General features: G+C 38.0%; 1 protein-coding gene across 1 annotated transcript in view; it reads left to right on the plus strand.

Annotated features, from left to right (window-relative positions):
- Positions 1 to 18,817, plus strand: part of fam20ca (FAM20C golgi associated secretory pathway kinase a) — a 111,459-nt gene that overhangs the window by 66,940 nt on the left and 25,702 nt on the right. Inside the window, exons 4-5 of the mRNA XM_067423102.1 lie at positions 8,878 to 8,970; positions 16,788 to 16,903. Coding sequence (XP_067279203.1) covers positions 8,878 to 8,970; positions 16,788 to 16,903 — 209 coding nt within the window. The remainder of the gene's footprint in view (positions 1 to 8,877; positions 8,971 to 16,787; positions 16,904 to 18,817) is intronic.

Here is an 18,817-nt window from a genome sequence, read left to right on the forward strand (position 1 = left end):
ACGTTTTTGGGCCAAAAATACACAGTCTATTGTCAATAGAGTAGCGATGTATAATGCACAGCTCACTTTTAAACCAAGCAGTTCAGGGAATTTTGACAAACTTGAAACCATCGCAAAATCTGCATGGGAACAATTTTTCACCTTCGCACAAAATCCACAATCACATTAATTTCTATTGAAATGACTGGATTTTGCAGGTAAAAATTTGCCTAACAATTGTAAATGTGTGTTAAGTAATGACAGAATTTTCATTTAGAGTTGAACTGTACCTTTAACTCTTTTCTCACCAGTGTTTTTTGTAAATGTTTCCAGCTAGTACCAGCATTTTTTGTTTCTTTGTTTGTTTTTTTAGCAACACTTGAATGTGGGTTATAATAATTGTAATTATAAAAAACAAAATAACCTTTCGAACAAGATGCTGTATTCTCTTAGAAGATCAGTAATAGCACCCCCTACTGAACAACAGTGAAAAAACTTGGGTGGTGGGGAAAGAGTTAAAAGATTTAGTATAGCTCCAATCTGGATATAAGTCCAATCTAGATAACAAAATGCTCTCTCTCGCTATCTAAACATTGTGAGCATTGCCAAAAAATTATGAGCAGTCACAGGTGAAGTGAATATTGTTGATAATCTCCAAGACCACATATTAAGGTCTGAGTATATCAATGTGTTAGATGCAGGAGAAATAAAGATCTGATTGACTTTGACCAGGGCGAAATTGTTATGGCAAGGTTAGCAGTGATGAGAATTTACCGACAGTGGTTTGAGGAGGGGCGATTTGGGTGCCCAAGGCTCATAGATGCACAAGGGCAACAAAGGCTATCCCGTCTACTTTGGCACAAGTCACACAAAATATTAGTGTGTAGCCTCAGACCAATCAGAGTGCCTATGACCCTTGCCCACCACCAAAAGTGCCTACAATGGGCATGTGAGCGAAACTTGGAGCAGTAGAAGAAGGTCGCCTGGTCTGATGAGTTCCATTTTCCTTTACATCACATGGACAGCTGTGTATATGTACAGTGTTTGCCTGGGGAACACATGGCACTAAGATGCACTGTGGGATGACGACATGCCAGTGGAGCGAGTGTGATGCTCTGGACAATGTTCTGCTGGGACCCCCTGGGTCCGGCCATTCATGTGGACATCGATTTGATGTGTCACTTACCTGAACATTGTTGCAGACTAGATACACCCCTTCATGACTGTGGTGTTTCCTGGTTGAAGTGGCCTCTTTCAGCAGGATAATGCACGCTACCACATATTGTTCAGGAATAATTTGAGGAACATGATTAAGAGTTCAAAGTGTTGACCTGGCCTCCAAATTGCATCTTTGGGATTTGCTGGACCAACAAGTTAGACCCACAGTGGCTCCATCTCGCAACTTATTTGGTTTGGGTGTTCTCGCAGCTTGATCTCGAAACATCGCCTGAGCATTTTTCTTGCGGGTGTCCAAGAACTATTGTGTGATTTGTCAGACATTTAAAGTGGGCGTGGTTAATGCGGAGAAACACAGATGTTTGGCACCTGCTTTTCTCGTGAAGTATGGAATGTACTGGCCACAATGAACTTAGTTTTTGTTCTTGCCCTCTTGAGAAAATGAACAAATTTCTTTGTTCTTGCAGAGTATGTCCCAAGCCTAATAGAGATTGCCATGGTAATGAATATGACTTTGTTAATGTATTGGCATCGGTCTTGGTGGAATAGATCTAGGCTGCTGCAGAGCAAGTCACGGGACTTGCTAGTGCTAATACATTCGCAATACATTCACTCATTTCTGCACATGTAACACATTAATTAACCCCTGTAGCAGAGCCAATAAAAAATAAAATAAAAAAAATCCTAAAAATGTGCTAAAAACACTAACTTGATAAGATTTTATTAAAAAGAACATTAATTACATAGTATAGAAAATGAATACAAAAGAAGTGTATTTGGTTTCTCCTTTATGTAATGTTTTTTTTAAACCAGGAAAATGTTACAACATTAAGTGTAACTGTGACATTAATTTACATTTGATTTATTTATATATATATATATATATATATATATATATATATATATATATATATATATATATATATATATATATATATATATATATATATATATATATATGTGGTCAGAAACAATGTTCAGGTAGGCCATGGCATTTAAACGATTCCCAATTCGCACCAAGGGGCCTTAAGTGTGCCAAGAAAACATCCCCCACACCATTACACCACCACCACCAGTCTGCACAGTGGTAACAAGGCATGATGGATCCATGTTCTCATTCTGTTTACGCCAAATTCTGACTCTACCATCTGAATGTGTCAACAGAAATCAAGACTCATCAGACCAGGCAACATTTTTCCAGTCTTCAACTGTCCAATTTTGGTGAGCTTGTGCAAATTGTAGCCTCTTTTTCCTATTTGTAGTGGAGATAAGTGGTACCCGGTGGAGTCTTCTGCTGTTGTAGCCCATCCGCCTCAAGGTTGTTTGTGTTGTGGCTTCACAAATGCTTTGTTGTAATGAGTGGTTATTTCAGTCAAAGTTGCTCTTCTATCAGCTTGGCTCAGTCGGCCCATTCTCCTCTGACCTCTAGCATCAACAAGGCATTTTCACCCACAGGACTGCCACATACTGGATGTTTTTCCCTTTTCACAACATTCTTTGTAAACCCTAGAAATGGTTGTGTATGAAAATCCCAGTAACTGAGCAGATTGTGAAATACTCAGACCGGCCCATCTGGCACCAACAACCATGCCACTCTCAAAATTGCTTAAATCCCCTTTCTTCCCAATTCTGACATTCCGTTTTGAGTTCAGAAGATTGTCTTGACCAGGACCACACCCCTAATGCATTGAAGCAACTGCCATGTGATTGGTTGATTAGAATGAGAAATTGAACAGGTGTTCCTAATAATCCTTTAGGTGAGTGTGTAGTAACCACATTTTAAACATGCCACACACGGTGGAATATGGCACATGTTTGTGTTTGCTGGCTCTGACTCAGCAAGCTCTTAACGTGATTGCTGCTCAGACGTCGTATGCGTCATATGACAGTCTCAAGCGGCTGCTGTGATGATTTGTCATCTCCACTATCGTGTGTTGACTGTTAGGCAAAAGCCATCTGCCTGAAAATAAAGCCTGTTGTGTTTGCATTTGTTTGTTAATTTGCTTGCCATTTGTTGTTTGTAATGTATTTAACATCAGTTTTCCTGCATATTTAAGTGACAAGGGTTTAAAAAAAATCTTGGCTGCAATATCAATTAGACCGCTCTGCTCTGTGGTGATATGTGTCAGTATTGTCACAGATTGTCCTTGAAGGGTTCTCAGCAGGCTACCGTTTAACTGCTAGGTGACCTCTCTTTGTTTACCTGTGCGGACGGGGACTCGTGTGTTCGTTTTGAGTGGCACACATATTGCTGCCGCCTGGCAAACAAATACGCAGGCTGTCTCCTGCTTTTATTGGCAATGAGATTTATATCAACATAATTGATCTGCCCGTTCTTCAGCAGAAAAAGCACATTAATATGGCTCGACCGCTGAGCGATACACCCACCAGCCCCTTGAGCCATGAGCTGTCACATGTCAAACTGCCAGAACTTCTTCCCAAACTGGAGGCTGCACGCAGGGTCAGGGTGACCGTGGCAACCATCCTGCCAATCACAGCCCAGTACGAGACAACAGCGCATCCAGAAAAGTGCTCCGAGCGCTTTTTAGCCACAGTACAAGGTGCTGGAGACATAGTATGTCAAGAACATTTGAAAAAACGTCATTTGTGTTTTGTTATGGGGGATGTGAATAATGAGAAACAAAAAGCATTGCATGTTAGGTATGAAACTGAGTTACCCTCTGCAGCATTTGCACAATATATTCATAGATATACAGATATACATTAATATACATCTCATTAATATACAAGTCATTTTGATGTATGCTTCAGGGTTTGCCTAATGCTTGTTGTGACACGTGCTGTGGTGTTGCAGATCTGACCTTTTTTATCACCCTTTTCTCCATCTTTGAATCATTCCATTCTTGCTAATTGTTGCTAATGAAGATGGTTAAAACGCTAAAAATAGGATAGTAAAAACATTGCTTTCTGTCTTTATGTGGAATACAAAAGAAGATACAGTTTCAATTGAAAGTCAGTGGGAGCTCATTGACCCTTGATAAAAATAAGTACACACTTTAAAGAGTACTTACTCGCTTTAGGTAAGCTTTTTTTCCGTATGTCGAATATGGAAGGCAGTCTGGACGAATCTAGATATTTTACTTTATAACGTGTTAAATATGGATATTTTTCTTACATAAACCCATCAATTTGCTTCAGAAGGCCTTTATTAACCCCCTCTTTATTAAGAGTTAGGAATTTTTTATATATGTAACTCCAGTTGTATTCATCTGAAAGGAGAATGTCATATACACCTAATTAAGGGTGAGTAAATCATGGACTCATTTAATTTTTTGGGTGAACTATCCCTTTAATTGCAATTATATGAACATATATATGAATTATATTTTTAACTAGTTTAGTTAAAAAATGTATTAAAAATGCATTATAGTATACATAATAATAGATTCTATTTATAATACTAAAATAACAGCCTTTTCTTAGCTGTATATTATTTAGACTATGTAAAAATAGTAGTATTTTCTTTGCAATAAGTGTAAATAGTAGGCCTAGTTAGATGCTATATATGCTTATAAATAGGGACGGATATTATTTGCACCTCAGTGTTGTTGCACATCACATGGTATGCAATAATAACAGTGTAAATTATTAGATTAAAAAAATGTTATTCCCTTCTAAGTACAATAAAGCCCTCCCTACACCTACCCCTAACCCTAACTGATAAACACTTTATTATTTAACAAACGTTAGACACTTTATTTCCACTCTTTGAATATTTTCTTAATTGTTATTGACAATAAATGCCTTTCTGATCTGATATGCGATGGGAAATGTTAGTAGAGCGAGTTTGGCAAAAAGGCGGATTTTCAACTTTCTCTCATGCACCTTTCAAATAAACTATTGCTGCTGTTGACAATCAAGCATCTTCCATAATTTTGTCTGGCCCAATCAGACGTCAGTGGGCGGAGTTAGTGTAAATCGCATCTGCCAACAAGGTGTGTGCTCAGTCAGAAAAATCATTTATTTGACTGTTCTCATACTTTAAGCAGTCAACAATGCTTATGGACTCCCACTGGCTAAATAAAATCCCACAGGTTCAGGTGGTAGTACACAACACCTCAGTCACTTCCGGTGTGACTCATTGAATTCTGGGCCAAAAGCTTTACCCTCCCATTCCCTCTCCAGAGAGGTGGCCTGAATCAGCAGTACATTTTAGGCATCATCTGGCAAATAAAAATCCATTAGTTCCCTTTTGATCCAGGAAATTGAGTGGATCATAATGGGGGAGGAGGATTTCAGAGCGAAAAGCTTGCTTTGTCCCTCAAATGAAAATATATGAAGTCACAGAAAGTCTTTTCCATTAGTGTTTTGACAGTGGTGAGGGAAGAAGGTATAAGCAGAACTTAGAGTTAATGGCTGAACAAGAATAGGAATTTGGGGAATAAAATGTAAATATAATAACGTATGATATTGAGGTCTGGTGGCTAGAATTTGTGTAAAGACCAGGGCTTCCTGTAGTAAAGAAAAATCATGACCTCTTTAATATCTCAATTAGTTTTCCTAGACAGCTATGAGATTATAAGAGGATAAGTAAAAGTAATGTCACATTATTCTCCTCTGGGTTTCAAAAGAGATCTCAATGATGGCTCTAACTAGCCTGGCACCGCCCTTTATGTACGTCTGCTCAATTTTCATTTTCCTTCAGTACTCCGGCTGGGACTGCGGACACATTTATTTTGACGGATTTCCATGTGAGAAACAAAGGCGAATGGCGCATGACATATGTCACGACCAAACGTTAGCGATTGGTTACCGCAGATCCAGAGTGACTCATGGCAGATCCAATAGTTTTAAACTTCAACAAAGAACCCCGCCTTCACGGAAGTAAATGCTTGTCAATGGAGAGTGGCCATCTCTGTACAAATAAAATGCATGAGAGTCTGGTAAGACCAGGCTAGGCTCAAACTGTGATTGGATTCGTACTTTAAAAATCATCAAGATTGCTCAAGACCAAGTGATCTGAATTCCTGATCCGAGAACGATATCCACATTCATTTTAGACCACTGTAAACAATTCACGGGACTAATTTAATTTTGCCCAAAAAGAACAGTGCTGGCTGAGACAAAGTTTATACTTAAATGAAACTCTATTCAGTTATGAGTGACCTTTAGGCCAATATCGATTTCCCTCTGTGTTTGTTAGTCCACTAAAACTGTTGTGCGCTAAAAAGCATTATGGGCTAATATTAGCTTAGCATAGCTGGCTCTGATTTGCCAAATCGCTTCATAATACTTCCTGGAAAGATCTTACAGTTGTTTCAGAGATGCACCATGTAAGAGACACCATGAGCTGTTGAGAACGATATTGTAGGTGGTTGACAGTTAAGATCTGTGGTTTAGTGCATGTCTGTCTGGATTCTATGTTTTTTTTTCCCTGCGCCTGTCTGTCTGCATCTTGTAATCTCTCTGTCTGAATGCATAGGTATGTGGAGAGAACATGCACCTTCAGTTTGTTTCCTGCCAAAATCTGTTGTGTACACACACACACACACATCCCTTTAGTTTGGTGATCCAGCCATGCGGGCCACTCGGCTGATGTTCATGTTGTCTTTTTACTAACTGAAACCGACCTCTGGAGGCCGCTCTCCCGTTGTTGCAGGCAAAGCACTCTTGATTGACAAGACGAATACTTGCATTTACATTTGTAAATGTTACAAATGAAAAAAATAAATGTTAATACAATAACAACTCAAAAAATATAGCTACAAGCCATACCTACATGGCTAGGAAACTCAGACAGATGGTCAAGGAGCAGTTTGAAAATGTTTTCAAAGAAACTCAAAATGGTGGAAAGGAAGTTTGGCTGACTATAGCAAAATTGATATCTATGTTCTCATCAAGAAATCATTAAGGACCCAAGGAATCATTAAGACATTACAATAGGCTAATTTAATCAAAAGTTATTAGCATTTTTGTAAATTTCATTATAAGTAGTGCTGCCTTGAAACTTTTTGAATACCTTCAGGACATGGTGCCCTGACATCATACCAAGTTTTGTAACAATATGTCAATGCGTTCATAAAATATAGCGTTATACGTAAACATTCAAAATGGCCGACCCCCAAAATGGCCGATATTGAAATTTGATATGGGTATCTTTTGAATCAGTATGTTGCACTTAATATAAACAGACCAGTTTTGTTATTTTTGACAAAACATATAAGCAAAAACATAAATTTTTCATATCTCTTGACCTCAAGGTGGCACTGCTGAAACACATCATAAAACACAACAAGTTTGGTTAGAATACGGTGAAGTGGTGTGGTGAGATAGCCTCACATCCATTTTGGCGTGCTTTCCGTCAAGTTCGTTCGCACGTTATTCTAAAACGGTTTGACAAATCAACGTTTTGTTGGCATGGTCTGAAGTTGATCAGTTTTTTTTCATGAAAATTCAAAATGTTGGAAACATTTTCATGATGGATTTCATTCGAATCACCTTGAGTCACGGTATCAGAGAAAAAAAAGAATCCAGCCATTATGGTTCAAAATTTAGTAGCATAAACATGAGTGCAACTTTGGAAAGGTGGTGGCGTTCGAGGGATTGACTTAGAGACTTCAAATTTGCTCGGGTGGTGACAGAATTCTATCTTTGTGCCAAATTTTGCCAAACTTTCCCTCTAACAGTTCTATGGGCTGCCATAGACCCTGAGAGCGGAGGAAGACAAATAATAAGAACGCCAACTATTACGATATGTGCCTACTGCATAATGCAGAAATAGCAAGCAAAGCATGGGAGTATGTTATTCTAAATATGTGATTAATGACATGGAAGCAATGTCAGCTATGATTTTTACATATTTTATGCATACAGGAATACAGTGGTGGCTAAAAGTAATGTTCACTGTCAGGGTAATGTTTGATCTGTTTAATATTGAATGGGTTTTTTGAGTTGTCAAAAATTGTTAAAGATTTTGCAATCATATAGCGTAGTTGTGATTGGAGTCGATTGTTTTATTTGTGATAATAGCGCAATAAAAGATGCCAAATTGAGTGGACATCATTTTTGGCCAGGCTGTCAAAAACAAGAGAGAACCAATGAAATATTAATAACTCATTATGTTGTAATAAATGTATGCTTTTTCTTGTGAGCTTTTTGTTTCTCTATTTTTTTTGGCAGTTTTTCAAATAGTTTTGTCAGAAAATACCTTAACCAAAGTTTACTGTTTAGCTTTTCCTTAATATTTAACATATTTCAAAAATATTAACTTGTAGGGTTATACAAACAAATATCCCCTCCGGGCATCACTTTTGGCCACTACTGTACAAATTTCATACTTACGATTTGATTTGACTGCTAAAAGTTGAAACAGTTTTAAACTAAATTTGATTACAAATGCAACATTTCTTCTTAAACATGCAACAGTAAAGTTATGTGACGACAATGTAGCATACTCTTTGAAATGTGTAATGTTTCATTGCGTTTCACACGGGCTGCATCCAAAATCACATAATTGCCTACTATTTAGAAGGCAAAAAACAGTATGCGATTAAATAAGCCATACTGTCTAGAATGAAGTATAAAGTATGAGCTACACACCGCCACCAATACTCTAGTTTTGCAGTCTGGAGCTGTCAGGTGAAAAACAATTGTTTTTGCTGTAGTTCATGTATTAACTATACCTCAGATTTTGCCAGCAGCTCATTGCCTAACAAGCACTGATTAAAATCAACCTTGTTTGTTTCTATTCTTTTCCTCTAGACAAACTAGAGAACAGGAAACACCCCCAGACTTCTTCTACTTCTCTGACTTTGAGCGACACAATGCAGAGATTGCTGCATTTCATCTGGACAGGTAAGACTAAAACACCTGAAGAGAGAAAGAAGGGCTTTTCACACTTGAAATAGTTAACCCTGGGTCATTCTAAACTAGGGATGCACGATGTTGGATTTTTGCCGATATCAGATATGCCGATATTTTTCAGCTCATTTTGGCCGATGCCGATACCGATGCCGATATATGTTTATTTTTTCCCTTTGTTTGGAAACAACACCATTTTGAGCAAAAACTTTTTTTTTTTCATTCTCGTTTCAGATTTCTGAGGTATCCTTACTAAAAGGATTCTTGTTGAAGATAAATAAATGTTAATAAAGTTATTTTTATGATAAGAGTATATTAAAAGCTCTGAAAATAACAATAATAAAGTCAGTAATTTTTCACCCCAGATGCAGCTGTAACCTAAATATTGTATTTTTGGATTTAACGTTTGTGCACATGAAGTGGGGGTGGCATGACATCCATTGATGCTGTCTTTTAATTCTACAATTATTGTAGAGCTCCTTGGATTATTTTTCATCATCCATTTCGTAAAATTTTATTACAGATTAATACACTGTATATAAAAGTATTTAATTTACAAGTGTCATGCTTGTGATTTATGACATCATTACTGATTTGTTTATTCAGAACAAGAAGTAACTTCAATTTATTTGTGTATTCTACTTTTCATTGTATTACTGTAACAACAGCGCCCCCACTACATGTATAAATATATAGCGGTCTAGCTGGAGGGCACTAGGACCTGGAGGAGCTTCTGCTGCTGTGGAGGCTGCCGCACGCTAGAGAGTGGGGAGACGCGATTGGGCTTGTTTTGGGCTAGTTTTGTTGTAAAAACGTGGCAAATCTGCTGCTGACGGTCACGTCCTTCTGTACGTGCATTAAGAAATTCAAGACAGCATTTAAAAACAGTCAATATAAATCACTGTACATGCAATGTATTTTCTTGTTTTCACTTGAAGAATGACCGCAGTGCTGACATGGTCTTATCGCTGTAGCACTCCTTGCACACGTGAGTTATTGCAGGCGCATATCAACACGTTATCGGCAAGGCATAATGTTTTCATATTGGCCGATGCCGATTTTTATATTTTAAGCGTTTATCGGCCGATTCCGATGTTGTGCCGATAATATCGTGCATCCCTATTCTAAACCCAGGGTAATCTGAATCCTGGGTTATCTTGCTTCACATTTCACACTGCTCATCATTTACCCAGGGTTAACCATTAATCCTGGGTTTCATAAGGTGACGTTTCACACTGTACATTCTTAAACCTGGGTCAACATTCTTATTTGCATATTCGCAGTGCCAGTATTACTGACTGGACTAACACAGCACATGAGCTGGCTGCATAAAGACTCTAGCATCGCACTTCAGATCAGGGTTTCATAACCCTGGGTAAAAGAGGTGCTAGTCCTTCTCCAGATCAGGGTTTCGTAACCCCGGGTAAAAGCGGTGCAAACTCTGATCTGGAGAAGGGTTTGCAATGCTTTTACCTGGATAATGAAATCCTATTCTGGAGAAGTGTTAGCGCCACTTTAACCCAGGTTCTTAAAGCCTGAAACTTTGATCATAACCAGGTAAAAGCGGTGCTAACCCTTCTCCAGAACAGGGATTCATAACCTGGGTAAAAGCAGTGCTAACCTTTCTCCAGATCAGAGTTTAATAACCCGGTTTAAAGCGGTGTTAACCCTTCTGCAGAACAGGGATTTATAACCCGGGTAAAAGCAGTGCTAACCCTGCTCCGGATAAGGGATTCATAACCTGGGTAAAAGCAGTGCTAACCCTGCTCCGGATAAGGGATTCATAACCCGGGTAAAAGCAGTGCTAACCCTGCTCCGGATAAGGGATTCATAACCTGGGTAAAAGCAGTGCTAACCCTGCTCCGGATAAGGGATTCATAACCTGGGTAAAAGCAGTGCTAACCCTGCTCCGGATAAGGGATTCATAACCAGGTAAAAGCAGTGCTAACCCTGCTCCGGATAAGGGATTCATAACCTGGGTAAAAGCAGTGCTAACCCTGCTCCGGATAAGGGATTCATAACCTGGGTAAAAGCAGTGCTAACCCTGCTCCGGATAAGGGATTCATAACCCGGGTAAAACCAGTGCTAACCCTGCTCCGGATAAGTGATTCATAACCTGGGTAAAAGCAGTGCTAACCCTGCTCCGGATAAGGGATTCATAACCCGGGTAAAAGCAGTGCTAACCCTGCTCCGGATAAGGGATTCATAACCCGGGTAAAAGCAGTGCTAACCCTGCTCCGGATAAGGGATTCATAACCCGGGTAAAATAGTGCTAACCCTGCTCCGGATAAGGGATTCATAACCCGGGTAAAAGCAGTGCTAACCCTGCTCCGGATAAGGGATTCATAACCCGGGTAAAATAGTGCTAACCCTGCTCCGGATAAGGGATTCATAACCCAGGTAAAAGCAATGCTAACCCTGCTCCGGATAAGGGATTCATAACCCGGGTAAAAGCAGTGCTAACCCTGCTCCGGATAAGGGATTCATAACCCGGGTAAAAGCAATGCTAACCCTGCTCCGGATAAGGGATTCATAACCCGGGTAAAAGCAGTGCTAAGCTTGCCTAATTACACTGTTGAGTCTTCCCTTACACCTTACCCTTAAACCTACCCATTCCACCAAACTTTCTTTAACGGTCATTAACTGTACCTGTATCCTACCTCAATAGCAGCAGTTTTCCAGTTTTGCAAAACATTAACACAATAAATATAAGTACAATGGAACAATATGTTCAAAATAAGTGCATTCAGATGATTAATTGTGAATATTTTGTAGTAGTTAAAGACACTTATTATAAAGTGGGTACATAAATAGCTGATCCAATGTTTTTGTTGGCTGTATTCCTTATTTCCCTTAGTTTCAGAGACAAACTGGTACCATCTGAATAACAATGAGATCATGTGACCCTAAGCATTGCCAAGAATTTATGCTTAGCTTCCCACTGTGTTTACTTTTTGTTTACTCTGCCTTTATCTTCGTCTTACAGAAATGTTTGGAGGCGTTTAGATATGACGGGTCCGTGATTTTGTTTTAAGGTGTATGACATTAATGATAAGGTTGGAAGAGACAATATCAGATTGCCAATGAATCTGACAATGTCATCAGTATTGACTGAACTTCAAACTTGTATTTCTCATTATTTCTTATTTTTCACACATTTTTCTTAGATTTATAATTACTAGTTTACTCAGGCAAGCATCTCTATCACTGTTGTTTTTTACTCATACATATGGTTATGGGTTTAAAAAACAAATTGTTACACAGTTATTTTTAAAGAACTTTGTTACTCTCTTGCCTCCGAAGTTGAAGCACCATGTTTGGCTCACAGACATTTTGCATAACTGCTATTTTCAAAGATTTTTAATGTTGCAAAAGAGTGTTTACACAGCGATCAATAATGTATATTGCAGCTGAATGTTACATTATAACATAAAATTGTCACACTCTAAAAAATGCTGGGTTAAAAACAACTCAAGTTGGGTTGAAAATGGACAAACCCAGAGATTGGGTTGTTTGAACCCAGTAAATGGACCCATTCAAACAACCCAATTTCTGTGTTTGTCCATTTTCAACTAAACTTGAGTTGTTTTTAACCCAGCATTTTTTAGAGTGTGACAACTTACTAAATTAGGCACCAAGCACTGTTATTAATCTGTATCTGTTAGTTTATGCTAATAACGTTACATTCTGTTATTTTGCTATATGAATGAATAATGAGCAACTCTCAATGCTCCAGTGAAGCACTGTTTTTCAGCAAGTAAATTAAAATGAATAGAAACATTAAGAAAGGTCTGTTATTTGAAAGAAATCCTTGGATATTAAACCCAACAAGTCTGGTAGTCTTACAATCTAGGCTCAATTTAACCCCATTCAGCCAGTAGCCTTTAAGATGAAATTGCCCTCACAGAGACCTTCAGTTTGGCTTTATCCCAGTTATTTCACAGAAAACACCTGTAGGGCTCTGATACTGCTCCGGAATGGACATGGGCAGGGGAAAAGAAACCATAACCACACACACAAACACATCTCCACATCTCACATTTATGCACGTGACCACTTGCACCGTTGTGATGTCAGAAAGCCAAACCAACTCTTATTATATTCCCGCACTCTGTGCATGTCACTCAAGACTTTTGGACAACAGCCTGAAAAGCACTTAGTGCAATAGAGTCGATACACCTTACGGTTACTCTGAGAGTAACAAGGTGCATGAGAGTGCAAGCAGAAGTCTGAAGAAACTCCCCGCTGACTTTAACAAGAAGCCCCACCGAGAGAGGCTTTGTGGAGTCAGAGAGCTAATTGAGCTTGTGAGACCCACTTGATTTCTTTAAGAACGCTGTTGTCATGTCCGTGATGTATTTTATTTAGGAGAGAAAAAGCGCAGTATGATATGCCAATTTATTGTCGGCTGAGGGATAACACTTAGAGAGGATGTTTGCTAGTGAAATATTATATTGAAATTCCATTAGCGTGAGAGCATGTGGAAACAATTGAATTTGACAAGGAACGCTGTGCTGCATGTTTACAGTACGTAAACCAATTCCAACTCCAGCTTCCTCTCTATTATAGCTTATTTCCACAAACGTCTGTTTCTAGAATGTAGTGTTTTCACACTGGGCTCTTTGTCGCCTGCGTCCAGAGTGACTTTGCAACTCGCGACCCCTGAGTGGTTTCATCTCAAAGGCTTGGGTTTCCATCTCTCGGGGGCTGGGAGCCCATGCTTCGTTGGAGGTTGAATGTTGAAAGCGCTCACACCACACGATGTGAGCTGTTCTCCGATACGGCCCACTGCACACGCAGACAAAGACTGAGAGCTGAACAAACCCTCCACCAGGGTTGTGCATCAGTCAGAGTTGAATTCTGAAAGACTTTTACATTACATTTTGATTCCTCTATTTGAGTGGGAATGGCAAACCGGATGCAAATTCAAATTGTATGTCACACGATGTGACTGTAATGCACAGTGACCGGAAGAGGACATGTTCTGTTCACGTTTTGTTGTGGCCATGACGTACACTATGCTCCCAAAAGTTTTGGGACGCCTGCCTTTACATGCACATGAATTTAATGACATCCCATTCCTAATCCGTAGGTTTTCATATGGAGTTGGCCCACCCTTTGCAGCTCTAACAGCTTCAGCTCTTCTGGGAAGGCTTTCCACAAGGTTTAGGAGTGTGTTTATGGGATTTTTTTTACCATTCTTCTAGAAGCACATTTGCGAGGTCGGGCACTGATGATGGACGAGAAGGCCTGGCTCTAATTCATCCCAAAGGTGTTCTATCGGGTTGAGGTCAGGACTCAACCAAGTTCCTCCACACCAAACTCATCCATCCATGTCTTTGTGGACTTTGCTTTTGTGCACTGATGTGCAGTAATGTTGGAACAGGAAGGGGCAATCCCCAAACTGTTCCCACAAAGTTGGTTTGTTATGCTGAAGCATTAAGAAATCACTGGAACTGAAACAAAGCACAGGTGTAACCTATCACCACGCTTGAATTCACTGAGCACCTGAGAGCGACCCATTCTTTCACAAATGTTTGCAGAAGCGCGTCTGCAGGCCTTGGTGCTTTGTCTTATACACCTGTGGCCATGGAAGTGATTGGAACACCTGAATTCAATGATTTGGAGGGGTGTCACAATACGTTTGGCAGTATAGTGTATTAACTTCTGGCCCTGGGAATGTGATAATAAGTCGTGGCCCCAAGATAATTTTGTCAAGGTAACAACGTCCTTATGTCGTGGCCATGTGACATCGCCGTAGTAATTAGTGCACGAAGATGAGGAATACAAAATATATTTAAATCTTTCAATATCTTTCAATAATAATCTTCACAGAATAACATAACTACATATTATAATGACACAGAACACATAACTGGGGAAACTAAGGGGTTTAAATATACAAAAAGTGATAATTAACTGAATGGAAAAAGGTATGTAATTAGGAACTATGGAAACTAATTAATAAACAGGCAGGTAAACAAGCAAATCTAAACACCATGATAATGAAACAATATGTAACCGTTGATTCAAGTTTGAATATAAGAAAGTTAAAATTAATGGAATAAAACAGAAATAAACTGTTTTAACCTTAACGTAGTTAAGGTAGGTTAACCTGAATGTAGTTATTGATATTATGCTTATATATTGTCATACACACAGCATATGGAGTATATTTCCAGAAACATTAGATAATACTGTATTAATAATAAAACGTCCTGTATAAATTTATATTTAGTGTGTTAATTAAATTAATATTAGCTTATTGACTATGGTATAGATATTACATATTTAATATTTTAAGTTAAATTGAATTCATATTTTAATTATTTTTCAATGCTGGATGGCAAAAACCTTTTGAGAAATATCGCTAAACAGTTGAGGAAAAAACAAGATGCAGATTTGTAATTAAAATCCTAACAATTGTAATTGTAATAAATGTAATTAAAAGCTCATAAATGTAAATACAAATTATAATATTTGTTATCAGGGTTTAAAATGTTCTTTTTCATTCACCGGCCAATTTGACTACTACATTTTTTAGTTACTGGGCATTCAGAACTTATACTAGCCAACAACAAAAATAGCTATAAGTGTTCCGTTATTTTGTGCGTACTGAAGTTTATGTTCAAGTAAGCCAGATATGCACAGATTCTGCACAATATGCTGTATTAATTGCATTATGATGACTCCCGAGTGGAGTATTTACCTTGAATCTGTGCAGATTTGGTGTACACAAACTTCCCCCAGCAGAGTGAGTAAATATTATTTTTTAAATTATATATATCTTTCCTATATCCTATAGCTCAAACAGTAGAGCATGGCGCTAGCAACGCCATGGTCATGGGTTCGATTCCCAGGGAAAGCAAGAATTGATCAAAATGTAAAATGTGTACCTTGAATGCAATGTAAGTCGCTTTGGATAAAAACGTCTTCCAAATGCATAAATGTAAAATATATTATATATAACACCTGTGCATTAAACGGTTTTACTGCACACCTTCCAGACAATCAGAATCGAGTATTTAAACAGACCATGGTATAAATATATATATAAACACTGAACATAATGAGGTTAATAACATTGTTTTTTATTCATGTAATTTGTATGTAAATTTACTAAATTAAATTAAAAAAATAATACACTTTTTTTTTTGTCAATATCAGTTGATCAGTCAAAAAAAAAATATTCTACACATTAAGGGATACAAAAAACATAATTATAAAAATTTAATAATCCAAGGTTGTGTTTTACTGCAAATCTTGTTAGGTTAATGAAATTCTTCTGTTTAATTTCTTTCAATTGAACTCTGTGAATTCCACTTCTTATGGGCCTGTGGCTAAATTAATTTAAAAAAAAATCACTTTCTGAAATAATTTGAAAGGAGCTAATTCTGACTTTTGCCCAAGACAAGAACACAAGAAAGAGGAAATGAGAGAGGGCCTGCGGTGTGTGGCCAGATGCTAAAATGCCAGTAAAAGTCTTTAAATAGCTAGTAAAGAACAAATCGCAGAGGTGTCATAAAGCCAGTGAGCGAAGAGAAGGCTCAGTTGCTTGGCAGTAGCACCTTGAAGAAAAGATAGTTATCCAGCCACTTTAGAAATTGCTTTTTTCTATGGATTTTCTTCCACGCTTTATTGTTTGCTTCCTGATTATTGAATGTGGCAGAAGATTGAATGTCTGGTGTCACTGTTCTCATAAAGCAGGCTATGAACTGTGCGACGTCTGGATGAAGAAACACAGCAGCTGTTACATCTGATAATGCATTGCAAATGAATAATTGACACTGTTGTTTGTTTGTGGCGCACAGAATCCTGGATTTCCGGAGAGTTCCCCCGGTGGCCGGCAGGTTGGTGAACATGACACGGGAGATCCGAGATGTGACCCGTGACAAAAAGCTCTGGCGGACATTCTTCGTTTCCCCAGGTATGAGTCGCTTCCGCGTGGCCTTTTCTTCTATAACATCAGGCCATGCTTCCCCCCTCCTGATTGTTGGCTTCTCACGCATATAGAGTTCAGACAGAAACGGCATCACTACGTGCTAAAAAGTATGTAATTCGCGACCAAATCCACAAAAATAATCTGCACTTCTGAGCACGATGTGAGCTATATTTATAACAAACTTTTGGTGCCTATGTGTAGAAGTGTTAGCATTTAGATAAATTGGTTGCACCTACATAGTGTCAACATTACCATCTTGCTTTACATATTTATAACAGTAAATTCCTTTTTTAAACAGCTTAAAAAATCCACAGAGAACCATCACAAACAACTGCGGCCAATATTAGCAACACCCAGCCAAGACGCTAGGCTAATTACAGCCTTTAATTGGGGAGTAACAAGCATGCAATAACACACGTGCAGCAAGTTTGGCAACTAAATTACCGACATTTAGATGATGTAAGTGTTCGGATGAGGCACACAGATTGGCCATATTCTTTCTCTGCAGGGCTATCATTAGCATTCTGCCTCCACTTTTCATGACAAATGTGTTTTTGTGGGAAGGAGTGAAAGGGCTCCTCTTCCCCCGGGGAGCCGTGTCAGGAAACATTTGAAAAAGGCGTTATACACAATGATTCATCATTGGCTAAACAGCAGCGTTTAATGAGTCCTTGGTGATTCTGAGCATTTTAGATCACTGACATCCTTCATCACATAAAGGCACATCTGGAGAAGTCACCTATTTCAAAAGCATGCTCTACAAACTGTATTAACAGTATAAACAAGGTTTCCGCACAAAAGATTGACAGTTGCTTTCAAACGTGTTTACCGTCATGATGATGAGGGTAGGGTCGGGCGGTATGATGGTATGTGGCTAAATGTATGTGTCATCTATTTTTTTCTATCACGGTGGATACATTTATGTGGCTATTACTAGGGGTGGCTGCTTTCTGTTATTTGCATATAAGACTGATGAAGAAACATGGAGTGAGCCAAAAAGCTTCAGAATTCAACTGTTTTGTGCTGTGTGTGTATATTGGTTATTTTAATACAAAATGTTGCTCTTCCAAACAGAATTTATAATACCACCCTTGTGAATAAGAAGTACACTTAGCGTACTTTAGATTATTACAATAATAATATTCTCTAAAACAACTTAGTATGAACTGAATGTAATGTTTTGAGACACATAATGGCATGTTAATTACAGTTAAATGAAGATGAATTACATTTAACATTTAACATTATATTACATGCAATTAGCTGAACTTAAGAGTGCTTTTTTGACATCTGTAAATGTAATTTCATAATTACGGCATTTGTCATTGAAATATGGTTAAAGTGGACTGCTGAATGTAAGAATTTATGGTAAACTGAATATAATTCAAGGAATTTTATATTTAAAAAGTGTATTTCATGTATTTAAATGTATTTGTAATTTCACATTTGCAATTTAATACATTTAAAATTAATGTATCCGCTTTAAATATTTTAAAATGAAGTACTTAACTTGCGCTTTAATATCTTAAAGACATCAAAATAGGTTATTTAAAGCATGACAAAGGAGCATTAAAGCATAATAATTTAAAATGACTTTAAAACTTTAAATTTGATAGTATTACAAAGTGCATTTCGGTAACACCGTGTGCATTACACATGTTACAGTAGTAACCTTACTGTAGTAATAACAATAAATTATGCATAAGTACATGCACTAACCCTAAACCAAATTATAACCCTAATGTATTACTATAATAAGCAATTGCTTATTATTACTAAGCACTTAAAAGACAAAGACACCTAGTTACAGTGTAATTATATATTTAAAAACTGAGTAATAATAATGAACTACATGTACTTAGGGTTAGGATAATCAATAGTTAATACTAACTACATGTT

The sequence above is a fragment of the Pseudorasbora parva genome, chromosome 2, assembly GCF_024679245.1.
Source record: "Pseudorasbora parva isolate DD20220531a chromosome 2, ASM2467924v1, whole genome shotgun sequence".
Lineage (NCBI taxonomy): Eukaryota > Metazoa > Chordata > Actinopteri > Cypriniformes > Gobionidae > Pseudorasbora > Pseudorasbora parva.